The sequence below is a fragment of the Lissotriton helveticus genome, chromosome 1_2 (genome assembly GCF_964261635.1).
Source record: "Lissotriton helveticus chromosome 1_2, aLisHel1.1, whole genome shotgun sequence".
In the NCBI taxonomy this organism is placed as follows: Eukaryota; Metazoa; Chordata; class Amphibia; order Caudata; family Salamandridae; genus Lissotriton; species Lissotriton helveticus.
In genome coordinates this window covers 161,402,874-161,429,599 of record NC_136058.1, presented here as the reverse complement: position 1 = coordinate 161,429,599, position 26,726 = coordinate 161,402,874, and the positions used below count along the sequence as shown (strand labels likewise).

General features: G+C 44.6%; 1 protein-coding gene across 1 annotated transcript in view; it reads right to left on the bottom strand.

Moving 5' to 3' along the window:
* LRP8 (LDL receptor related protein 8) overlaps positions 1–26,726 on the bottom strand; it is a 1,087,241-nt gene that overhangs the window by 116,385 nt on the left and 944,130 nt on the right. The window contains exon 13 of the mRNA XM_078670496.1: positions 12,908–13,047. Coding sequence (XP_078526622.1) covers positions 12,908–13,047 — 140 coding nt within the window. The remainder of the gene's footprint in view (positions 1–12,907; positions 13,048–26,726) is intronic.

Here is a 26,726-nt window from a genome sequence, read left to right as displayed (position 1 = left end):
TAATGTGGTTTGTCAGGGTTAATTTGGGGTCAAGGGTGAAACCCAGGGATTTGACGGAATCAGTTGGCGTGAGAGAACCTTTAAGAGCATCGATCGACTTCAGCCATTCAGTGATTGAGGATTGTCTTCTTTGTTTGAGATGAGAAGAGTTTCGGTCTTGTCGGGATTGAGTTTCAGGTGGTTTTTTGTTAGCCAGTCTTGAACATCTTTTAAGACAGCATTTAGTCTGTGGATGTCATTAAGCGAGGAGGTTTCCAGGTAGATCTGCGTGTCATCCGCGTAGAGGTGGAAGAGGATATTGGCATTCCTGAGTAGTTTGGCGAGCGGTTCCATATAAATGTTGAAGAGCTGAGGTGAAAGTACTGATCCTTGGGGGACACCCTTGTTGACTTGCTGCGTTTCAGAGGTGAAGTTCTTCAGTTTTATTATTTGCGAACGGTTGTGGAGAAAGGAAGAAAACCAATCAAGGACAACTTCGCCGAGGCCAGCTCTTGCTTGCAGAGTTTTGATGAGGAGCTTATGGTCTACCGTGTCGAAGGCTGCGGATAGATCAAGGAGTATGAGAAGGCAGCACTTATCAGCGTCAAGAGAACCGTGAATGTCATCTAAGATGTTCAGCATCGCGGTTTCTGTGCTGCGGCCTTGTCGGAAGCCAGATTAGATCAAGGAGTATGAGAAGGCAGCACTTGTCAGCGTCAAGAGAACCGTGAATGTCATCTAAGATGTTCAGCATCGCGGTTTCTGTGCTGCGGCCTTGTCTGAAGCCAGATTGGAGGGGATCGAGGAGATTGATGTTCTCCAGACGATGAGTCAGTTGCAGAAGAACACAGCTTGCAGAGTCCAGACCGGGTTTTTTCAGTAAAGGAGTGACTTGTCCCATTTTTAGGCAGTCAGGGACCACTCCGCTTTGTAGGGAGCTGTTTATGATTTTGCCCCAGATGGGAGCTAAAGTGAGCTTCATTTTTTTGACTAGTGAGGGAGGAATGGGGTCTGAGATGTGAGCTGATGGTTTGGCGGTCGAGATCAGCGAGATTATCTCAGTTTCCTGCACGTGGCGAAAGCTTAGCCACGGGGCGGGGGGGGGGGCCAGAGAGGAGGGTCTGAGGGATGGCCGCGTTACTGATGTCTAGAGATAGTTCAATTTTTAGGACCTTGTCGTTGAAGAAGCTGGCGAAGTTATCGCAAAGTTCTTCTCTCTGTTGGTCATGTGTGGACTTCAGACGTTCATGCATGATGATGGTGTCTGATGCAGTTGATCACTGCAAGCCTTGACAAACTTCACAAACCAATCTTTTCGATGTAATGTGTTTGATATGCATATCTGCTTGGAAACAGGTTCTATAATCTTGCAAGCACAATATCCACGTATGGGCAATACAATATTTGAGATAGGGGCGACCACTAGGTGGGACCACAAGTGGTGAGCCCTTGGCTGGTTTCTTTTTGTCAACTTGAAAGGAAAGAGGCGGGTGACACTGGGTGCCGCCTGACTCCTTGTATAGGGTTCTCTCCATTTGTGCAAGGGCAGTGAGTAGCAGGATTATTTGAGTCAGGCATAATGGGAGGGCGCAAGTGGTGCATTAATAAAAGGCACTGGCGCTTCTTGGCCTCTCAAGACAGCAGCAGCACCTAAGGAGTGATAAGAGCTGGGCAGGCCTGTTATTCCCCAGGCCATCTTGCCAGTGGGCAGGAGCCAGTGGCGGAGGCAGCTAGACAAGTTGCTGCCTGCGGCCGAAGGTAAGAGCGGAGTGGGGCTGGCGAGACCTGTGGCAGCCGCCACACGGCCATAAAGGGGGGGGGGCGCTGGTGTGATGCCGCAGGTAAGAATGGGAGGGGAAGGAGGCCGCCATCTCCAAAACTCAGGGCTGTCTGGGGCAGACCACCCAGTTTCTACGCCCCTAGCAGGAGCACATTGAGGTTTTTGGAAGCCGAGGGCCGCACTTGGTGCTTCTGTCACTCTTCCCAGCTCCCACTTGCAGCAGGCACTGGGAGGCTTCAAGAGAGAGAGAGAGAGAGAGAGAGAAAGGGAGGTGGGGGGAAGTAGAGATAATATATTTGGAGAGGAGAAAGAGGGAAAATGGATGTGTGGAAAGAGAGGACATGGGGAGATAAAGAGAGAGGCTGGGTTGAGCATTTTTGCCAGGGCTGCTGTTGGTTCTCCATTCTGGCCCTGGGAGTGATCCGCTGTGTCAGGTGTTGTAATTTGGAAGGCAAAACCCAGCAAGAACTGTTATGGAGTATGAAGCTGACCACCCTGCTGAGTTGTAACTAGGCTGCATCATAAGAGCAGGTAGAACAAGTGATAAAATAAGATGATGAGCGATTGCAGAAGGGTAGTACTCAAACTCAGAAGATTAAGAGAAGTGAACAGCAACAAACTAAGAGGTACTAGGAACTGGTACCCGGCTGGCTCAGTCGGCCCCTAGAGAAGAACATGTAATCCCAAGCCATATAACATAACGTGTATTTGTAACGCGCACGTTCACACATAGGTCTCTTGGCGCTGAATAACAGATATTTATTGTTACCCAACTCAATGGTACTCATTGGATGAAAGGCTTAGTGGACCCACCGGGATTTGAACCTGTGATCATGAGGTCGAAAAAAGGCCCCTGAAGTGGATGCATTAGTCCACTGGGCCACCACACCCAGTGCACACATCAAAGTACAAGGACAAATGCACACAACCATGAGCTCGGGAGATGCTGCCAGATTAGAGTACACAAGAGTCATGGAAAGGCTGCAGCATCAGCATAAAAAAAGATAAACAAATCAGTGATAAGAGGTAAGAGAAACAAGCAAAAGGGACAATATGAGGCAAGGAACAGAGGGCCTGATTTGGAGTTTGGCAGACAGGATACTTTGCCACAAATGAGGTGGGGTATCATCTGACCAACTGATGATTAAGTCACTCTAGAGTCAAGAGACCATCATGTCTCTGTCAGAGGCACCCTCGCTGGCTCTATTTGTCTGCCCTATGTAGAGAAGATGGTCTGGTGTGCTTTCTTTTTTCTTCAGGACCACCAGGAAGAGCCTACAAGTCCCGGAGAGGGAAAAACATAAAACGGCCCCCACTCCCTCGGTGAAAACGCTGAGGGTGCCAGGGTCACTTTTAGGTTTCGACCTGGCGAAAAGCTGCGCCGCGCAGCTTTTCGGCGCAGGTCGAGATCTTTTGAGTTACACTGTGTGCTTTAGTTCAGCCTCTCTCTTCCATTGGCTAGCTCCATAAATGGAGGCTAGCCATTGGAAGACAGAGGCGTCCGTCAAATCCCGAGGCGATTGGTGGGCGTTCCCGCCAATTCTTTCCCTCTCGCAACGTCATGAAGACGTGGCTACTGTGGGCGTGTACTTTTTATTTTTTTTATACCGATGTTTTTTCGCCTTGTCCCTGTCCCACTGGCTGTTTCCTGACCACCCTCCCGCTGCCCGTGTGCCTGCCCGCCCCCTCCCGCTGCCCGTGTGCCTGCCCGCCCCCCTCCCGCTGTCCGTGTGCCTGCCCGCCCCCTCCCGCTGTCCGTGTGCCTGCCCGCCCCCCTCCCGCTGTCCGTGTGCCTAAAAACTGGGTTGTGTTTTCTTATGTGTTTATTTCTTGAGCAACTTTCAGGAAACCACCTTGGAAAGGCTAGTTTTGCCGCGGGGGCCCAGGCGAGGGTGGGAGTAAAGCAGATTTGTTTTTTCCTTTCCTCTTTGGCCTGGCATTCTGACGCTCTTTGAAATGAGATCAGTTTCAAGTTAAACTTTAAAATCCTTTCCCCCTTTCCCAAGGAGGTCCCTGCGCTCTTCAGGAGGGGAGCGCTGATAATACACAGTCTGCCTGCTGCCGGCGCCAGCCTGGCGAGCTATTTATCTGGCTGGCTGCAGAGAGGCAATTACCTCTGTCTCACTTAAAGTCACAGCCTCCTCTTTTAAATGCCTTATTTTATGATAAGAAGAAAAACAATTAAAGGGTTGTTTTCCTGTTTAAAGCTCTATCGCGCATTTTACACTCAAAAAAAGAGACCGATTAAAATCTGGTAGGGAAAAAAGTTCAGAAATGTACATTTAAAAAGCTTAGAAGCCCGCTCTGAGGTTGGTGGTCTCGATACGCCCCTTCCGCTCTGTTTTACATTCACTGGTTTCTTAGTTATATTTTTAAAAAGATGGTTAGCAGAGTTTCCTCCCTCGATGCTGAACAAATGACAACAGTTTGTAACCGCGGAAATATTGTGCACTCTGCTCCTGAAATGCTTATTAGTGAGCGACTGGAGGAGGTGATGGTTAACTTAGCTGGTTAATGCACCTGCAGTAAAGATGTAAAACTAAGGTCATGCGCTTCTAAAAACATGGTAATTGACTGCAAAAAACGCAGTGTGTGTACATAGAGCAGGTTAGTTAAATAATTTGAGTTTTAAAGTGATTGCTTGTGCCACTTAAGGCTACTTGTAGCGCGCTTGCTTCGAGCAGTACACGTGTGTTTGCTTTCCGGGATACTCCTAGTCGAGGGGTCGTGACATTAGCATTTTTCATCGAATATTGGCCCTTTACGAAGCTCGCTCGGCCAGCTTGGATTGTCTCTTGGTGGCCTCTGACACGCTGCCTATCTGTTTGCAGCCTTCTCTCCTGAGCTTCTCCAGCACTGCTCAGCTAGGACACGCCCCTTCTTGGACAAAAAAACGTAGCCTCGGGCTCCTCCGAGGCAGACATGCTGTCTGGGGCCTACAAAGAACTTTAAGTGGTAGCTGCAAATAGAAGGTGTTGCCCTGTCCAGCCCCAGAGGAACAAATGCAGTTCTGCATTCAAGGTCAAGCAGACAAGAAACATTCCACTCGTATCTGCACATTGCCCGGCAGCCTTTTATCGAGGGATTTCAAACTAGAACGGAGACGCCCTGGCGACGAGGCACCCCAGAGTGCTCTCCTAGACTTGTAAACAATTTAATACTGAGTTCCCCAGAGATAAAGAAAGGGAGGAAGTGTAAGGTGATGGAGACGGGCCAGAGGCAGGGAACAAGGTGTTCCCTTGTTGGAACTAGGGGACCTCACACACCCAGGAACCTAGGTGTCATGCTTCATCATTGGTCTCCTGCTCCTCGTCAGACTGGCGCTGCAATGTCTGACGGGCGCCATAGGTGCTCTTTGTTGGAGATCTTCTGTACCAGCCAATGTTTTGCGTGCGTGTGAGGGGTCTGGTATAAGTGTAGTCGTGAGGGATAGGTGAGGTTTAAAAAAGGTAAGTCAGTCCACAATGAACTTTATTTGGGGTGGCTGACTCCCTTATTAAAAGGGGTGGGAGGGGAGAAAGAGACTGCCTAAATTACAGCGAACTTACTCAACCCTCTAGAAAGGTCGACATGTTTCATGCCTGTCTGGCAATTCTTCAGGACCTCAAGTGTTGGGTACTACACAGTGAAATTATTAATAGAGATTTAAATTTTCTTTTAATACAACCTCATTGGGTCAATCAAGGAGCAAGCTGACAGGTCTTGCTCTAGAGGGGAACCCTAAGAACAACCCTAGTGGGCCCCGCAGTCTGTTCCCGTGGGGCTGGTCGAGAGGTAGAAGACCTGGATTCACGAACAGCCTCGGTGGAAACCTACCCACAGCACGAGGCGCTCCTGCCGGTAGCGCGGAACAGCTGGTGACTCACATGCGTTTCGGCTGAAGCTTAAGGGTAGTGATTCGGCGCCGGGTAGTGACGTCACAAAGTCGCGCCGACTTTAAACTGTGGGATGCACTGTCAGGCGCCAGGAGTATGCCTACGTTTGTGGACACAGGGCCACCTCAGAAATCTTAAGAGTCGAGCTTCCACATTGTAACAATCCACTGGGGTGCTCGAAGAGACTACTGGGAACAAAGGCCTAGGTACCCACAAAAGCTGCCAGTTCACGGGACTCCTGAGTTCAAAACTCTCGAATGTTTTAGAATGCTGGGCCCCGGGGGGAGCAGAGTCGCAGACTAGTCTTCCCCCAGGGCCTTTCTTATTTTAATTGTAACAGATCTTTGTGCAGAGTGCAGAGTGAGTGTGTAGAGTGCAGAGTAGTGAGTGCAGAGTGCAGAGTAGTGAGTGTGCACAGTAGTGAGTGTGCAGACTAGTGAGTGCAGAGTGTGATTGCAGAGTGCAAAGTGAGTGTCCAGAGTGAGTGTGCAGAGTAGAGTGTGCAGAGTAGAGTGTGCAGAGTAGAGTGTGCAGAGTAGAGTGTGCAGAGTAGAGTGTGCAGAGTGACTAGGGAGTGCGGAGTGACTAGGGAGTGCAGAGTGACTAGGGAGTGCTAGAGAGTGCAGAGTGACTGCAGAGTGATAGGGACTGCAGAGTGACTGCTAGGGAGTGCAGAGTGACTGCAGAATGCTAAGGAGTGCAGAGTGACTGCAGAATGCTAGGGAGTGCAGAGTGACTGCAGAATGCTAGGGAGTGCAGAGGGACTGCAGAATGCTAGGGAGTGCAGAGTGACTAGGGCGTGCTAGAGAGTGCAGAGTGACTGCAGAGTGCTAGGGACTGCAGAGTGACTGCAGAGTGACTGCTAGGGAGTGCAGAGTGACTGCAGAATGCTAGGGAGTGCAGAGTGACTGCAGAATACTAGGGAGTGCAGAGTGACTGCAGAATGCTAGGGAGTGCAGAGTGACTGCAGAATGCTAGGGAGTGCAGAGTGACTGCAGAATGCTAGGGAGTGCAGAGTGACTGCAGAATGCTAGGGAGTGCAGAGTGACTGCAGAATGCTAGGGAGTGCAGAGTGACTGCAGAAAGCTAGGGAGTGCAGAGTGACTGCAGATATTAAGCTAATGGCAATGTAAATGACAATGCCATTTATTTATCTATTTTCAAAACCAACACATAAATACTAAATTTGTCATTTACAACGCCAATAGCTCTAACTTTTCCAAAGGCGAAACCATTGCATTGTAAATGCTTGTTGTTTTTATCAGAAATAAACTCCTGCTTTGGGAGTTTTTCCTGGTAAAATAAAGTTTACTGTGCGGCTGTGTGAAACATGGAAGATGCTCAGCAAACATTCAATGCCTTCAGAGGAGGAGCTGCGGCATAGGCTCCCTTGAAGGCACAGAGCTCCACTAGTAAGACGGAAATCACTAAATATGGCAGGCAGTAGCCCGATAGGGCAGCTGAGGTTATTGCCATCCCTCAGCTGGCAGATGGTGGATCACCTGCTAAACTTTAAACCAGGCCCAGTGTTACCGGGAGCATACAAGGGTATTAGGGAAGAAGAGGAAACCCCCAGGTGAGGGCAAACAGGATGGAAGTAAGCAAGGTTTCCTGAAATACCTACAGACTGGCTAAAAGGGAAGCTAGGAAAATAGGTGAGCAGACAAATCAAGCAGGACATAAGGGGTGGGTGATGGTTCTGACGTCAAGATGACTACAGCCAGAAAAAGCTGAAGCCCAAGAACATAAGTAAAGACTGAGTTAAAAAATACCCAGAGCATGAAGCAAAATCCGCAACGTGCTCTTTGCTCAAACATGGTACCATTAAAGCCTGTAAAAACCCTTGCGCCAGCTCAAAATCACAAGGATAGCATCAGATGACAGAATGCAACTGAGGGATTATCATACGGCCAATCACTGGAGCGGCTCGTGGAACGTAACTGGGTCCTAAACATGACAGATGCACGCATGCCGCAGGTTCAAGAACAATTTCATGGCCGAAACAAAGTCTGGGGGTACGCTAGTGAGTGGGAAGTTGGAAGAATCACGACACAGTGGCAGCAACTTCAAATGACAGAAAACCTACAAAAGTACACACATAAAAGCTAACAGCAAAAGATATGGCGTCCATCGAGTAGATGACGCCACTGATGGGAAGAGAACTCTCTCAAGTATACCGATAACTAATGTACAACTACTGAAACTGTCCGTTTGCGTGCCATGCATGTGCACTGTGAAGAGGGCAGAACCAAGACGATCAGTAGAGCATGTTCAACCACTTCTTTATATCAAATTTGTCTATGAATGTCACTAAGCAACACCACATCCTTCAGGCATATGGAGATGCTGAGAAAATGGACGGAGAATTCACCAAAAAAAAGAAGCGCTCAGTTAGAGAAGTTGAACATGGTGGTACAAAGGTCAGGGAACACGTGGGCAGTGAGAGCTGGTGTTGGGGAGAGTGAATGTTGGAAGTGTGTGTTTTGGGAGGTCAAGGGTGCAGAGAAAGTATGTAGGCATGTGGAGTCCCACATGCATGCAAAAAAGGATCTGGGGAGGGATACCTCAGGCAGGGAGACAGCAGGCAGAAGTAGAAACCATGTGGGCAGGTTTATGAAATGGCACAGAAGCATGCGGGTAGATTCTGGGTAGGAAGATGGTGCTAGATGTTCCTGCACCATGAGTGCCACTGGATACATCTTTTTTGTACTCAAGGTACTCAGAGGTGGGTCCAATTATCTTAGCATCAAACTGGCCTTGGAATGTCTCGCTGAATTTTTTTAAGGTTTCCACGCAATTGTTTGCAGAAGCAGTCTCCCCTTGATGATGTCACAGCCCTGATCTTGAAAGCCGAACCAATTTTTTTTACTCTGAACATTGATATTATCTGAGCCTCATCCTTCAGATGAGTGTCATGCTCAGCCCATGCTCTCATTGCTGGCTTTCTTTTTGCATTCCGTATCTCCATCCTGCTATACAGAGGATGTGGTCTGACGGCTAGACTGCTGACTTTGGAGCTGGGAAACCAAGGTGCGAGCCTGGGATTCTGGGCAAATCACTTTATCTCCCCATGCCTACCAAAAAAAAAAAAAAAAGAAAAAGAAATGTGTCCTTGTGTAATGTAACCGGTGCTCATGTAAAGAGCTCCAAAACCTTCAGGTCGAGTTCACGCTATATAAATCTGCAAAAAAATAAAAAATACAGAATGGACGCAGGTTGATTGATTCGAGATGGTACACAAATATAGCCCAGCCAAGTAACCGTGTGACACTGGAGCATTTGGTTGAACTTTTAGTTGCACTATGGATCTCTGGACAAAATGTCAACATTGTAGTTATGTGTTGTGCATTTGCTTTTCAGTAATGCATGGAATCTTATTTAGGGTCTTAGTGAACTTCTACGTTTCCCAAATTTGTACGGTGCCACTGGAGAGGGATACTACAGTGCTTTTTCCTCACACATTTATAAACATACTCCCTCACACTACTTGGCTTAAAAGGATTGGTGATTGACATTTTTAATCTCTTTGTGAAACCTTTGGGTGATTAGCATCCTTTCTCAGCTTTGCATAGGAAGAAATCCCCAACTAGAGGGTACCGGAAACAATTAGCCCATGACCACTAGCAGATGTGGACCATTCAAGGTGCTGCAGAAGTCTATGTTCAACATCCCCCACTGGACCAAACTCTGATCTATAGACAGGATTGGGGCTGGGCTTCTGCCAGCCACTGTTACTTGGTAGATTTTTCATTGTGATATTTATATCTTAACCAGGAGAGCCATTCCAGGTAACCACACAGTTTCTGTATCATATACTGTTTGGCCATGTATTCATGCCTACCAAAAGCATGCTGGACAAATGGAAATTTCAGTGCGCTCATTATCGTTAAACAGTAGCATCTCATAACTTTTCTTCCACTGATGTGTAAAGTTGTTGTCTGATATTTGTGAGCATCGGCATTATCGGTTCTTCAGCAGTTCACCTGCATGAGGTTTCTTCATGGATTGTCATGATGATGTGCCTGGATGGAAACTATCAAACTGTCACTCTCCAAGGTGGCTTAAACTATCATGATTTCAGATGCCAGTAACTAAGTCAGAATGCAGAGGTGGGAAAACTAAAAGAATGTGAGTAGCTTTTCATAGATAATGCCTCCCTGAAGAGATGAAGTTGGGAATATTTTGTTATTCTGAGTGGATGTCTGGCCAGTCTCAAACTGGCACCCATATAATTGCAGGATCCATTTTCTGATTTGAGTGAGGAGGCAATGGAAGCAATGAGGAAGCCTGCTTGCCAAGACTGTTGTGCCCTGTGAGGAAGAGGAAAGTGTTTAAGGGAGCAAGGTCCAAAGGGGAATCCTGTTGAGTGGAGTCCCTTAGCGACGTGTGAGGAGACGGCTGCTGCATTGCCCATGTGTAGGGAAACCCGGCGACCCTCAAATGCCAGAGTGAATCGAGCATTGATAGTCGCTGTGCCAAACGGGTCATCTCTCTTGTGCAGTGAGGGACCAGTGACCTCAGGAGGGACCACCATGCTGCCATACTGAAAAGGCTGTTGGCCATGTGCAATGAAAAGGCTGCAACCCCATATGCTTGAGGTGCGCATTGAAGAGATTGCCTTACTGAGTAGGCCATTGTCTGTGTGCGGAGGCTCCGGATGCCAGAAGGGGCCACCATGAGAAAATCTGCTGTGCTGATCGGGTCGGAGCTTGTGTGCAGTAGAAAGATGGTGACCCCGTATGTCATAAGAGAACAACAGGACCAAGCAAGAAGTGTGACCTGATTTGGATTGTCACTGAAAGAGAGAGGCCGTGATGAGGGCCACTAAGAACCTGCATCATAACGGAGGACCAGCATCAGGACCTTCGCACTACTTCCCCCACCACTCGCCATGGAAAGGACAATAAAAAACCTACCCAGCTTGGAGGAGCCATGAACAATCTCCAGTTGTTGCGGTTGCATGACTGGGTGTGAGGACCTTGAGGACTGCAAAGCGCAAGCCCACCTTGGCCACATGAAGATAACTTACCAGAGAGAGCTGCTGCAGCTCCAGCACCGTGGAAAGGAGCGCACTTTGGGATTTCGGTCACTCTGATCCTGCAGGTGCAGGTAAGACTGAACTTTCTTGACAGCTAACGCTGCAGCACTGGAACTCTTCTGACTTTAGGACAGTGTTGGAGTGGAAATCCTGAAACTCAGACTTCTAGCGGGGCTTAACCTGAATGTGGCCCATAGTGAACAGGGAATAAAAACTTTCTGTAGAACGAGGAGGGAATGGGACTATGGAACCAATTAAAGAAATGCTAGAGCCCTGACCTCGGGGGACCGTGGAAGTTGTTTGTCAATGTTGTATTTCCCTTTGTGGTACCAGCTGAAAAATCACTACTTTTTTTCGGAAAAGTAAGCAAATGACTGGACAATCATATATTGCTGCTGCTGAGTGCATTTTGAGTTATGAATCTGTGTTCATTCCCTGTATCTACCTTCTCCCGCACCCACTCTCCCCCGAGAAGCCTGCTTGAACAGCGCAACTACTGCAAGTCAAGTGCTGAAGGGGTACTTGGCCCAGTTGCTCAGGATCCATAATAGGTCAAGCCATGGGACTGCAGGAGTCATAGGTCTCAACCCCCACAGTTGGGCCCAGTAACCCTTGCTTGCCTTCTGAACGGGGTTCTGACAACGTCACTTAGACACTATCAACCCCATTGGACACTGTATCAACCGCATTGTCACTTTATTGATCGTGATCACATGCTGTAACATTGTTGAGAGGAAGCTAGTGTCAAATGGTTGAAGGCATGCCAATGTTTTTAGAATCATAATTCACTAACCAATTATCCACTCCGCTTCCAGACTAGGCATTAAAGTAGACTCTATAGGTCACCATGACAAAAATATGTCTGTCATGTCAGGAGCACCACTGTGCTTTGGCTGGGCTGCAATTTAAATGAACAGCAGTGGCACCTGGAATGAAAAATTTCCATTCCTACGAAAAAAAAGCCAATTCTTTTTATATATTGATTACTCACTCCTAAAAGGTGCCTTTTAGACCCACAGGGCATGGTGCAATATATGGAAATAGGTATCAGACGTAATGGTGCTAGTGTGCTCTCCAAGTGAAAAAAACACCCAAAGATATTTCACTACATCAGTATTGCGACAGGTTTCCGTGAAAAGGCCTGGATAGGAAAATCTTCATTTCCCATCTCTGACTGGAGAAATGCTAGCAAAATGCTTCTAAGTTAATTTCTACTTAAATTTAAAATTTCTGATTTGATGGTAATATCAGATTCTTGATAATTTGGGTGGAAAAGCAACTATAAAAATGTACTTTCGGCTTAGCACAATTATTTTCACTCATCACACCTCCAGAGCTAGATTACGCTTTCTTTCCTGGAAGAATTAATAATACTGAACAGCTGGTAGAACAAAGGACAGTCTTAGCACTAACTCTTTGATTTACACGTGCCATAATGGGCTTCCTCTATTCACTTAAAGGGCCCTAAGCAACAGCCTAGCTCCAGTCAAAGCGGCAGGTGGGAGGAGAGTTCATCTAAACAGGAAACTGACCAAGGAGCTCAAGAAAGGCCTTCCTGGTGGCTGAAGGGTACTGCCATATTGAAACATGGGCACCTGGGTGATTTATGGTAAATTGGGAAGTGCTGCAGCAGGAAGCTGGGGACTGCAAGAATATATTTAGGATTGGGCTGCAAGATTTCTCCAATCTGCAGTTACATGTCAGTTGTCTGCATTTCCCACACAGGTACTTCAGATATTGCACTTGTTTGCCCTATACCAATATTTACATGTCCTAGACAGGTACTTCATACAATTGCACTTGTTTAACTTTCTTCCTGTGTATGAGAGTACTTTATATATGATCTGCTGGCAGACTGTGAACACTAGCCAGTGTCGAACAGGGAAGCCTTCAGGCCTCATTCATTTCCCTTTTCAATAAATAAAGCAGAATTTGGGACTTTACTCGCTGACACAATTCAGGAAGAACCTCAAGACCTGGCTCTTTGGATAAACTCAGCACTTAGTCTGATCCGCTGCCTCCCCCGTCCCCCACAGCGCCTTGAGACCCTCATGGGTGAGTAGCTGCGCTTTACAAAACCCGATCGATTGCTTTCACTCAGCAACTAGCACCTCTGCCAAGTGATAGTAACACCGGGCAAACAAATGCTGGGTTGTAACAAGTCGTTTCTCAGTTCCCTTCTTATTTGGCATCACAACACATTATACTCTGCCCAATATATTTGCAGCTCTTTACCTCAAACACAGCCAGTCCAAAAGGATGGCTGAGGTCGTCCACCGAAGAGATGAGAAGTTTTCTATTGCTGCCATTGCAGTCGATGCTGGACAGTGTGTGCAGCTTGGAGTCCACCCAGTACAGCCGCTGGTTTAGCAAATCTGAAAAAGTACAAAGGATTAATTAATTAATCTCTACAGCAATCAACTTTCACAGCAGGGTAAATGAGCCCTTCGGTGTATGCGAAGCTAGATTGAGTGGTGCTCAATTAACATGTTTTACAGCAAATTGAAAGTGGCATGGGGTCAGCACTAGTAAGATAATGAGTAAACAGACTCCAGAGAATGTTTCAACAGCAGTCAGAAGTCAGAACAAAGTGGAGAGTAATATAATATTCCAACCATCATACATTAACTCAAGTAGAAAATATATGGACCAGATCTCTTGACTCCAATCCACCCTTCCAAGGGGAACACTGAGAACAGCTGGAGTGGGCAATGTCAAAGGTAGAATAAAGAGACCCACCAACCCTCCCAGAATCTGCCACAGTTTATAATATATTGACTTTATTATTTAACCTAGCATGCATACACCTGACTTTAATACCAGAAATTAAAGCTACATTGTTAATATACATTTCTACTCAATTAAGAAGACCATGTTGTGTGAACCAAAATTCCTTTTGTCAAGTTATGTATGTATATATTTGGTGGAACACTATACATATTTATTTTGTTATTACGCGTGCACAGATCCTTGTATGCCTTACATTCTTTCCTTCAATATTGTATACATATAGCCAGGTGACTTGGTAAAGCGCTCTCGTTTACTTATAATGCATTCTGTGAAGCACTCTAATACCATGAAGCCATGTTTATGACACATAACATCACAAATAAATATAATGTATAAATCGATTTATGGATTACAATGAGATCATTGGGTTCAGCACATTAACCCTTTCTTCTCTACTTTAGTGTGCGTTAGTGGGGGGAAGGCTTACCAGCCCTACTACTGTACTGTCTGCGTTGGAATGGGTGAATGTTTCATTAACATGTTATTAGGTCTTGGCTTGAGAAAGCTTTTGCTGTCTGTTGGACACCTATTGGTTCGAATAATTATATGTACTTGAGATGCTTTAGGTCAGCCCCTTGCTCATGATTAGATACCTTTGCTGTCTGTCTCGGGTGTCTGCTCTTGATTTGATGGCTGTCCTCCCTACTCTGGTTTGCCTCACCAAGGAACATTCAGTCTTACCGAGTCCCTGTTGGATGAGTTGTATCCTTCCAGCACTAACCTGAGATAACTCATTTTTCTTTTCCTTTCAGCACGCTGTGAGAGTGCAAATACTTCTTTTTTTCTCCTGCATCCGAATCTCCCACACTTTATTTCTGCTGTTTATCTCTCACCTCCAAAGTGATTCCTTGGTCATGTATTTAACTGGATTCCCCACATACTATATTTCTCTCGGTGCTCCTTTTTTGCCGCCAGATCTTGCACCCCATTCCCGCTGCCCATTTAAAAATGTCATTTTGAAAAAAGTTTTTTTAGAGGGCTCAGCAACTGCATAGTGTTGCGGGACTGCTAGCTTCCCTATCCCCGCTCCTGCACACTTTCCTTGTTTACTTTTAATTTACCCTTCTAACATTACTGTCAGCATATTGAATAGTAAATTAAAAATGATAACATGGCTGCAGTGCATTGCAAGGCATGTGCACTCGTTGATGCCATCTTGGAATAGGCTTTTTTTAATACAAAACCCCAATTCAAGATGGCTGCTATGTGTTTCTATGCTTGCACATAGTCGTGATTTCTTTTTTTTACAGTGTTTCATATAGCGCACACTTGACCCAAAGGTATCGGGTATAGCAGAGCGCTTTACATAACAACAGTTCCGTTACATGAGGACACATTCATTTAAAAAAAAAAATTTAGGCACAGGGAGATTAAGCGATTTGCCTGGAATCACAAGATGTTCTGTGTCGTTGCCGAAATTCGAACCCAGTTCCCCAGATCCGAGGTCGACCGACCTAGCCATTAGGCCAACTCCTCTCCACAATACATGATACACGTGTGCATGTGCAAAATGTTACACTTGTGGCCATTTAGGTATTAGCTATTGCCAATGTAAAGAATGACTGGTCAGACCTTTAATGCTGATAACTATTCGCTTTGCTAACGCTTGCTTGGATTTATGTTCCATGAACATTCTGCAACTTTTGGGGCTCCCGCTTTTGTGACAGGGGGCTCATATTGCAGCACTGCAAAACCAGCATCCAGTGACAAAAATGGCCCCCAAGGGCACAACCCCCCCCCCCCACACTCTGGCCCACCAGTGAAATGCCTGGTGCCCGCTACAGCCAGTCCAGCCCTGATGCATTCCCATTAAAATAACCAGCCAATTAGAGCTCTTCCAACATTTTCAATTCAGACAATTGTTACACACATGCACGCACACAAAGATGCGCACACGCGTACCAAGACAGACATGTACCCCCACCCAAAAAATGGCAATGTCCTGCTGCTTTTATACTGTTTGAGTAGTTAAAGAAAGTAGAGCAGAGGCAGAACAACACTACTGTTAGCAATTGGATTACATTAAAGACGAGTGAACATCAGATGATGCTTGGAGAGTAAATAGCTTCAGTGATCACGTAAGAAGGTGAAAGACACTAAGGCAGCAACGGTGTAAAGCACAAAGGTGCAGTGTCAGGACTCGTAAGAGCAACATGCCCTTGAAATACAAATATAATCATGTCATGTTGAGCAACTGTCACTTTTAAACGTCCATATTGGATACGTTACCCAATGTGTTGAATGGTAGGCTAAGTATACAGACAAAATGACCTGGTTCACACTGAGAAATCTTATGCTGTGAGGACTTTCAATGGAAGGTTCAGCTTGATGATGTGACAGTGTGTGTGATAAAATATAGCAAGTAGGAGGCATTTTGAAAGTGCAAGTAAGGTTATTCACAACTTATTAAAATTGCTTAATTTGTGCCAGTGGTTGAAGGTGAAACCCACTGGCACTCATTTTTGGGGACCAGCCCTTTTTTCCCCATCACCCAGAGCAAGAGAGAAAACACCAAGAGTTGACCGAAGGAGGAAGAGAAATCCCTTTCTAGCATGAGACAGAGGCAGGGATAGTCTGGAGGTGGATTAACCGCATGCGTGCGGGCGGAATTCCGCTCGCACGCTGAGATTTTGTAAAGCGCATGTTACGTGACGAGCTGGGCTCGTCATGAGCGTGCGAGGAGGCTACCTCATGACGAGCCCAGCTCGTCATGAGCGTGGAAGGGGTTAAAGAGGCATGGGGCGGAATCAAGTTTCCACAGCCTTGGACTTCACTACCAGCATCCAACTGTAGGATTCTGGCCGAAGCTTTGGACTCCAGCACTTATTCTTTTACAAATTAAGCACTTCGGATTCTTAGCAGGAAATGGCACCACACTCAAAAAGCCCTGCAAGTTCTCTCATCAAAGCAGAAGGTGGTAGAGTCGAAGAAAGGGCTGGCTGCAGAGCAGAGCCACTGATCAAATCAAAGCTCTTTTATACAAGATGTCTGCAGACGGAGCTCATGTTCAATCTCAAAACTAATAATATTGATTGGCAGTGAAGCTCAATGTAATTATTAAGGAACAGAGTAAATGTTTAATGTTTTAAAACGAATTATCCTACACTGATACAACAATATAGGGAGAAAATACTTCCAACGCACAAGGGACTAAAAATTGTTTGGATAGGTTTGAGATTTTTTTTTCTCTATTTTCTTGAACTATTTTCTCGAGCTAAAGGTAATTTCACTTGCTGTGGCAGACAGCCCGTCTAGAAACAAGAGTTCGCTTTTACATTTTGTAAATAAAATATATTTTATATGCGAAAGTAACATCTTTGCACAGAGAGGTATGTCGTTTGTTTGGATAATGTCAGACAACTTGGTGCAACCTTCTCAAAAGCAGAAATAGGCAGGTGGAAACAAAAGGTGCAAATATTGGGGCCTGGGTAGAGCATTTTCTGAGGATGTGACGGCTTAGGTCTAGAGCACTTCTTCACATACTCAAATGCCTGTGGAACTGGCCCAATGATCATTTAGAATAGGGATGAGAGAGGATTTTTTCACACCCAACTAATGTTCTCATCTTATATTTATAGAATATTTGTTCAATTCGGTTTAGCTTAATATGTTTTACTTCAGGAGGAAATTGCAGCTGGCAAGTCACAGATGGTTTCTACTGGATTCATGCACAGTGCGTGGTTTGTAGTATCAGATCCCTAACAAAATTCAGAATCATTCATGAGGAAGGTCGCAAATTGTGAATCCCTACAATTGGTTTACATCACAGGTACGTATGTGATAGATTATGTATATATATTTTTTTCTTCATACACAGCTCGTTTTCCTTAAAGGAAACAGCTATGTTTTAAAAAAAAAGTCCTAAAATTTAAAAGTTTGTTTTCGAATAGAAAGTGGTCCACTGGACTTCTGCTAACTACCCAACAACATTTTAGGTCGAGCTTAGGCAGCGCGCATGCGCTGTATGCAAGACCTGTTGTTATCTCCTCTATTGGCCTTTGGCATGCCCATGAATTGCCATTTGTTCATTGTGGTGCTATTTAGAATTACGGGTTTTTTATTGCTGCATGGTGTTTGATTCTCCCGCCTTTGCGTGCTTGGGTCACGCACAGGCGATTTCATTCATTGTTTGCTAGCATTGGCCATCCCAAAATGTCCACATTTCCTCCTGGTCCTCCTGGTGTGACTTTTTATCTTGTGAGTTATCAACATCGTTTTAGGCTTTCAGGCAGTTTCACATAGCAATGCTCTATTCGGCACCTGTAAAGTAGCAATATCGAGTGTGAACTGTTAGAGCAGGCTAGGGTTGGTGACAGTCTATCACAAACAAGCATCCACTGAAAAAAATACTTGTTCAAGGAGGCAAACAATTGTACAAAAACATAAGCTTCCCCTTATGAATTTCAGATGAAGTGACATTATGATTACAACTTGCACTGCCACTGGCTATGATGGGATTCTAACCATGACTCGCCCCCATCTCCCTCCAATGCACTGCCCATGACCTCACACATGATGTCAGAGATAATATAAAAAATTATGTCATCAGTTACATAATGGGTGACATTATGTAGAAGCTCACCATTTACACATCATTGGTGACATCACTAATGGAACATCTTACACCAAAAGAGAACTTTGAAACAAAACACTGCATTTTCAGGCATATAAACTTCAATGTAACCAAACTCTGGACTAAAAGTGAAACTATCATCGAATGAGAAGTCAATAATGTTGTACTGAATGGACTAAGGATGCCAAATCTAGTTTTTGACTTGCAGAAGGTTTTGGGGAAAGTGATGCAGATATAAAACCCTACTTTGATCATTGTGACTAGGACCTTAGTATATATACGTGATCAGCACAGGGCTAGCTAGAGGCCAGGATCTTGGAAGAAACCAATGGACATTGGTATGTGTACAGGGCCTGGCCTGGCCACACACTCAGCTCCTACTGCGAACGGCCCAGGAGTTATATCCGGAAGAGGCCATGGCCTAAGCCAAATGGCTAGGCCCTACATTCAACCTCACTGTGCACTGTCAGTTATGTCCTACAGGAGCTCGGCAAAGGCCCTGTGTTCAACTCCTGCTGTGCTCACCTGAAGGCCTTAGGATGGTTGTTTCTGCAAAGGGTTTGGCACAGTTTGTGGATTTAGGTGAGGAGTTATGTGCTACTGCCATTTATGTCACCGATGTCAATGGTGAGGTGATATGTTAAGCCTCCAATGACGTTATTGATGACTTTATTTCTGATTTCATCTTTGATATTAGGAGTGAGTTCATAAGCAGTACCTTATCAGTAGCGGGTGAAGATTGTAACCCTAATGTACCTTTAAATTACGTTTTAAATAAGACTATGCATATAAATATAGATCAGTGCAGTACTGTGGTTGGTGTACATGGACTTGTTCTATGGTTGTACTCCAACAGCCGCAGCGGTGGATGAAAATATATACACACAGGTGACTCTGGTGTGGCACACCTCAAGCAAGGATTACTCCAGCTTCTCTGATCATAGGTTGGTTTCGACAGAGGTCAGGGAAGTTCTGTTGCATTATATCAAACTTGGTCAAAACAGGAACGTAAGCTGAAGCAGCGGAAGTCACTCCTTTAAAAACAACAAAAACTTAAAGGCCCTCTTAGGCTGTGTTCATACCAGCCAACTTGATTTATATATGAGAGTTCCCCTAACTGTTTCTAAGTGGTGATTACTCCACTTCTTACCTTATTGAAAATTCAATTTCATCAAAGTGCTTCAAGGCTCGAGTCATCTCGTGAAGTCTCTCGATTTGATTACAAGTCTTACAAATTCTGCCGTATTCTCAGGTAACCCACTTCCTCCAAGCATTGAACTGTCGTTTTGCCTTTTCCTTTGAAGTTTTGCAGCCCAGTAACAGAGTACTTTATACATTTTATATGATCGTGTGTAGAATTTGCATTAAAGAAACTGCATATTTGAAGTTTCTGGATCAATATTTTGCTGGTTGGGTAAACATTTAATAAACTGGAATCGTCATGTGCTATTGGAAACGAATGCCTGCATGCTGTGCCATGGCAGAGCTTGTCAGGACACTGTAGTATGGTATTTTGTTACCGGGAAGACAAAGTAGTATAGGTTGATATCAAAAGACTGTGCCATGATGGACTGATGGCAGGAAACTGTGCAATTGTAGACTGATACCAGGATGAAGAGCTATCCTAGACTGATAGGATGGGGTGATGTGATCATATTTCTTCAAGCGCTGGAGGAGAACTGCTGCAGCGAGTAGAATGCTTCTAAAACAAGGCTTAATTTGAGCGGGTGGCTTCCAGAGCATGGCACCGACACCTAATTGTCAGCACTGGCACTTATGACAGTCTGCCACATGCTGGCACTGTTTGTCTAATTTAGAGATGAGCACACCAACAGTTGATTATTAATTCAATGCACATTAAACTGACTATAACTTTCCACCCAAGCCATTCTTATTACTATGTGGGCCTGAAATAGTCCCACTTGTAGGGTGTGACGGTTAGAAGGTGTGTTGGCACTGACATTGGCAGTGCTGACAGGGGAATCAGTGGTCCAAGCTGCAGTGCCCCTCTGACAAGAGCCCCAGCACTTTTTCTTTTTCTTTTTTTACAAATGTAACACTGCTCTAAGGGGGTGGAGTCTGGGAGGCCCTAGAATAGGGTATTAACCCCACCCATCTGGACTCACTCTATAGAGGCTACTGTGCTTAAGAAAAGGGTAGGAGTACAACTGAAACACACATTGCTGTCCCTGGCTCCTGTTCCCACTCTGGGGCACAGACACAACAAGGGGCCCTCTTTCTCTTGACCCATGTAAGGATATGTCCAAAATATTTATTTCGAACTCATGACATTAAGTGCATCAGCACCACTTACTCTGCTCTGGCTTCAAGTGAAGCAAAGGACTCCATGTCTGAACTGTTCCCTGCAGCCTTCTCCACAGGCGCGAGGTTCATGCTGCTGAACGGGGCAGCTACAATGGGCTCACTGACATGGGGAACTGAAGGCCAAACCTTGAGGGTCACAGCCGCTGGCTTCCACCTGACAAACCTCCTATCAAAGGCAAATCTCACCAGCTCACTGTGTCAAGTGTACCTCAATTATTAAACGTGGTCTAGCTCACAGATGACCTCTTATTATAGACCCTGCCAGGCTATTGGGTGCCTTGGGCAAACTATGGCGTGGGCTGACAATGTCCCGAAACGGTCCTCTTTTTGGAAATCTGGATCCTAAGTGAAACATTTTGAAAAACTGCTTGAACGTGGCCACATTCAAAACAAATTGCCACCCACCAATAGCCTGAAGCGATGCTTATCAGATGAAACATAGGCCCGTATAGCTTATTATGCCTCCCAATGCATTGTGGTCAGTGGTGTCCATCGGTCAGGTAAATCGTGAGATCTAAGTTTCTTGTAATGCATTTCTACATTGCTATAAGAATTCTGAATTCTAATTTCACTCTTGTGAAGCACTAAAGATGGTTAGTGGCACTTTTTTTCTGTAGCAAAATAGTTCAAAGGCCGGTGTCTCCTCAGCTGTTCATTGAACAACTTACTGGGACATTCCTCTGTAATTTCCAACACATCAGTTCAGCACAAACCTGACCAGTCAGTCTCCTGGCTGTACACCTGAAGGCATAAACATCCTTGGAAATCACCAGCACTGTCTTTAAGAATGTATATATATATATACCGTTCCACAAAAGCCACACACTTCCTATGGACCTGAAGTGGGACTAAAAAAAAGTAAAAAGCTCAGACTTGGCTATTTAGAATAAAGTGGATAGTCATAGCACATTGCGCAGAATGTCCGAAAGGTGCAAATTGATGTATTATTGCTGGATTTAGCATTTTGACACATGCTAACTGTTGGATCTAAGTCATAGACCCTTCCCTTTCAGCATCGCCGTTCATTTTGGACTTCATGGGCCAGCCTTTCGAAGAACGTAAATACAAAGTTGCTCAAAGAATTAAAAAGAGCTGTTTCCACGGACAGGGGGACAAGGTTCGAGTTAATCGGCTCTGTTCCCATAATGCAGCGATTGTGGCACTGAAACATGTCCTGAAGGAATGAAGGGTCAAAAGACCCCCAATGACCTATAGTAGACTTTGGGTTTTGCCAAGTTTATGTAGCTGGGGTTGACCACAACTTTTTGACAGTAGGTCACCTGTCCTTACTGACCTATAATATATTCAGCAGAGTAGTGGGTTGCAGCCCGCCCGTTGGATCCGTCCCACTCGGTTATTCGTAGTCCGATTGTCGCGCTGTAGGGCCGCAGCGCTGCTCGTCACTTCACCCTTTATTTTTTCTTAAATCATCCCACACATTAATGGCTGACTTTGAATCATCCTTCGAAATTTGCAGGCCATGTTTGACTGACAGTCTGGATAAGGTATGATTGTCTTGACAGAACACATAATGCAGCATTAATCATCACCATGGCAATCATCTTAATGCTTTAGAAAAGGATTACATTCTCCTGGGGACACAGAGTGCTAAACTAGGTTATGAATCATTCTCTCTGCGAGTGTCTTAGCAAATGCACCTGTAACATCTATCAAACACCCTTCAATGTCAATGGACAACGGAGAACCGACAGGAGGAGATGTGATTCAGGGGCTAAGCGGCTGCCTTTGGCAAACAGTGGCCTGGGTCCTAATCCTTAGCCTACCTTTTGCGACTCTTGGCAAATCACTCCATACTGTTCAAACTACTACTCACATCCCACCAACAGCATACTCCAAATGTGAATTGTGGTGTGAATCAGAGTGCTGGTTGCCAGTCGCATTACGGGCTAAATCAAGCCTACGAAACAATAACACGCTTTATTTCTCAGTGCCTAAGAATATTAATGTACTTGTGAAGGTGTGATGTAAAAAACAACTAAATTATATAGTAACCATACTGAACAATACACTGTCTTTTGATGTCCCAGGTAGGTACATATTCTCACTGCCTGCCATCTGGGTTTTGACTGCTGTCAGGTCTCAACATGCAGCCCCACTATGCTCTGTTTCCAGCTCCCCATGTTTGAGATGCTCCTGCTGCAATGATGCTCTCTGGAAAAGGCTTTGCTGCTTCTTGGCGCTTGGTCCGAGCCATCTCAACTACCAATAAATGTGAAAGGGATTTTACAAATCTCTCCAATAAGAATTATCTTCCTACCATCTTGGTGGTGGCCTGTAAAAGAAGATGCGGAAAGGAAGCTACCCAATTCTATAACGTCCGTTCCAACCACCTGTATAGCTTTGTATATGAGGATCTTGGGCTCATACAAATCGACAACACCCACTGGCTGAAGAAGATTCAGAACCACAAGACCTATAAACCTCTCACAACAGCAGCAGGATCCCCACTGAAAGCGCATAGAGATAGCTACCAGCTGCAGGTAATGCTGTACAAATCCCACAATTAAAAACATTTGTGTGCTGAAATAGGAGAATCACCACACACTTAATGTTAGTTAATAACCACAAAAATAATGTGATGAAATATTATTTTCCTAATTTGTTCACACATTATTGCCCGCTTTTGCAATCACGCAATATTGGACAAACACCACAAATGAGGCTGTAGGCCCAAAGGGTTAGGACAAGTACATGTCAACTTTCAAAAAGTGGCATTTTCAGAAAAGTGACTTAAAATCCAACTTTACCATTGAAGAGGGTTTTAAATTACAATTCTCTAGACATCAAACGGTCTTTTAGAAGACAAGACTACAGTCCCCCTAAAGAGGACAATGTTAGTAATATTCATAAGGAAGTCAAGGTGAGGATGGCACAGGAAGACAAGATCTGGAATAAGCATAAAGAAGACAAGAGTGGGAATACCCATACAAAGGACAAGGTTAAGAATATTCATAGCAAGACAACGTTAGGCATACCCACAATGAAAAGAGACGCAAGAGTATCCATAGCGAAACCAGTTAAAGAAAACCAATACAAGACCAAATATGGAATGTTTGAAGTCATTGAAATTGTGCAGGGTCATAAAGTTCTCAAATGTAGACTTCCTTGGAGAATCTAGGAACAGCTTTTAGGTGCCCCTCGGGTATTCTTCATCACATTGCCCTGTAAGACTCAATGTAAACATACACTCCTTGTTCATGTTTCTTTTAGTATCTACTGTGACTCTTCTGTTCCTACACTATATAGTGTGAAAATTGTTCCCTATTAATGGTACTGATGTTGCTTTTCTTGCAACCCCTTTTCTCCTGAGACTCTTCACTTTTTGTGTATGAGGCTGGAGCTGTCACAGGAGCTGAGGTTGGGGCATCTATATTAGGTAACTAAAGGGATCTGTTTAGGGTCACCGCAAATTACAGCTGGGGCGCTTCGCCTGTATATTGTGTTGCCTATGCCTGAAATGTATCCTCTTGTATGCCTTGCTAAAGTTATTAATAAGTCTTAAACTCACTGTCGAATTCTTGTCACCTTCTTATAGTTTGAGTGTAAAACTGTATAATGCCACTTGTTATGGTGTCACCTGTGTAACATGTGGGATGTAATCCTGTGACATCCTCAGTATATGTTATATATAGTACTGGTATGGTGATTGCAATATCATATGGTACAATACAATACATTCAGGAATCCACGTGTCATATTGAAACTTCCACTACCCTTGAATCTGATGAAATTCGCACCATTGGCTGCAACCTCCTGGCTACATACACGTGAACCCAGATATTACATTGGAAGATTATATGTGTATTTATTGATTTAAAAGGGTTTATTAAAGGCAACGGATGCACTGTGCATCATGAATCATATATCAAGCAACAAAATATATGTTGGATTCTATTCTGGTTTTTTACAGTTCAAATGAATATTTTTTTCAGAAATAAAATATTTTATGTAATGCATTGCTTGAGGGAGTAATATCTTTGAATAGCTTTTCCTTTTGATTGAGGTCTCTCAGAACTAAACATTTCATTTTTTACACAACAACGGAGCCAAACCAAGCGAATAATCAAATTACCTTCAACGGTAGGCCAATTAGATGGATGCCTGTGAAATATTTTGTAAGATCAGTATGAGTAATATATATGTTGATGATATGTGGTGCTCTTTCTTTGGGGTTTAACTGAAGACTGTATTCACTAGTAATGGAGCGGTCCTGGCACTGCCTGGTGTTATTAGCTTTGTTTGTGGGGGCGGTGGCCATTGGACCCAGTGTGGGGACAAGTAAATTCTTCCGATCCTTGCGCCTTACCCTACTTGTGGCACTTTCTTAATTCTTAAAGAAATTGTGTTTCCTTTAATTATCACATGGGTGCAAAAGCAACCAGTAGTGTGTAAACGAACTAGAGATGTAATATTTCACCACATTATTTTTGTTTGTACTAATTACCACCAAGTGTGTGGTTATTAGGCTATTTCAACATACACATGAATTTCATTTTGGTTTCTGTATAGCGCTACCTGCAGCTGTATCGGCCTCAATATGCTTTACAAGGGGTTACAGGAGAATCCGGCTTGGCACCGCACAAGTGCTAAGCTTTGGAAGGGCGAGATTTTGATCGATACCTCATCACTATTGATCCAAACCTCGATCTGGTCGACTGAACCTTTGTTGCCTGTCTTGGAGGAAAAAAAAAAGTGCCCCTCTCTGCAAGTTAGTTCACCCAATAAAGGACTCTGCTCCCAAAGATCACAAACAACTTCTAGCTTTCAAAAGTTTATTGTAAGGATATGATAAGCTGCAAATACAGGCATCTCAGAATGAGATTCACGAGATACACAGGTCCAATTACATACATGTGCTCTCGGAAAGCCCTCAGACGAGCAACGGAAATCACTAACACAAGTTCTAAGAATAATAAAGCTATCAGCATTGACGCATATCTCTCCTTCATTTAAGTTGGAGGAAAACACACAGGTTAGGCTGTCCCTACCCTGCTCTAGATGGTATCCCTACTTAACCAAGTCCCAACCTAACAAAGGTGTCAGCAGTGAATGACCCCAAGGGAAGTCACTCACTCTAAGTCTCTTGGTGAAAACCTATAGTTCTCCAGTCATGACCCCTCTCTGCCTACCCATCCGCTCTCTAAAGGGTCCTCAGGGATCTGCTCTAACTCCACCCAGGGGTGCTGTCCCTAATACAAAACAGTCAACAACATTTGAGACGCCCCTTGCGAGACGCCCCTCACGTGGTGTAGCTTCTGGCTTTTTCCATGATGCTTTGTATTGGGCCTCATACGTTAGAGTTGACCTTGCTTCTCAGACTCTTCTCCGGCCCGCTGATACCCCTTAAACATTCCGGAACCCTCCTCCATGTCTGGGCCGTCTACTGAACAGACCTCTATTCATTCATTTATAATTGGATCCCCCCTTTTCCTTTGCAGACAGATATCTGCAGCCAAGAACCCAACTCTCATAGACTTCCAAAAAAGGCTTGCAACATTTCTCAGCCCAGACATGTACGTGTAAATCAATGTTAAAACATTTCAGGCCTACAATATTTCTCATCATGATTATAGCATTCAACTTCTTCATTAATTAAAGCATGTTAATACTCTTATTCTATTATTCAGTAAACATCTCTAAAAATCATGGCCCATTTAATGCAATGACCAAAACATTAATACAATCTGTGTCGTGAAAAGAAACACCTTCCCTTTTAGCTCTGGCCCTGAGGCCTACCACATTCTGCGTTTAACCACATACCATCTTACATTTTAACAGCTACACGACATGAATTCAGAAATAATCACATCTACTAAAATCATATAGTGTCACACATTTCTGTATTAGTTCCACTTCTACTTAAATCTCTACATTAGCTATACATTCAGAAGATAATTACAGATACTATTAGCACTCATGGCATTTCTCCTCATGATTTGTGCTTACTACAGGTAAGTGTGATGTACTCATACATTTAGGTCAGTTTGCGCTCTCTCAGTTCCCCCCTTTGATGACCTCTCGGGGTCATCACTAACATTTAAACTGCAGTTATTCCTGGCATGATTTGTCTCTGCGCTTCCAGAGCCCTCAGGCTCCTGTACTGATTATCTTGTATGGCAGCCAATCTCTGCAGCTGTTCTCTTTGGGCCCTTTCTGACCTTCTTGCTCTGTACCATTTGAATACCCTCACCAATCCCCACAATATAATCCCACAGATCAATATTATGATGATAGGTTTTAGTATATACCACACAAAGCTTTTGCCTAAGGTGGAAATCCACCCTCCAACTTCACTCATTCCATGGCCCACCTTTTCCCAGACATTTTCTCTACTCAAGTCTTCGA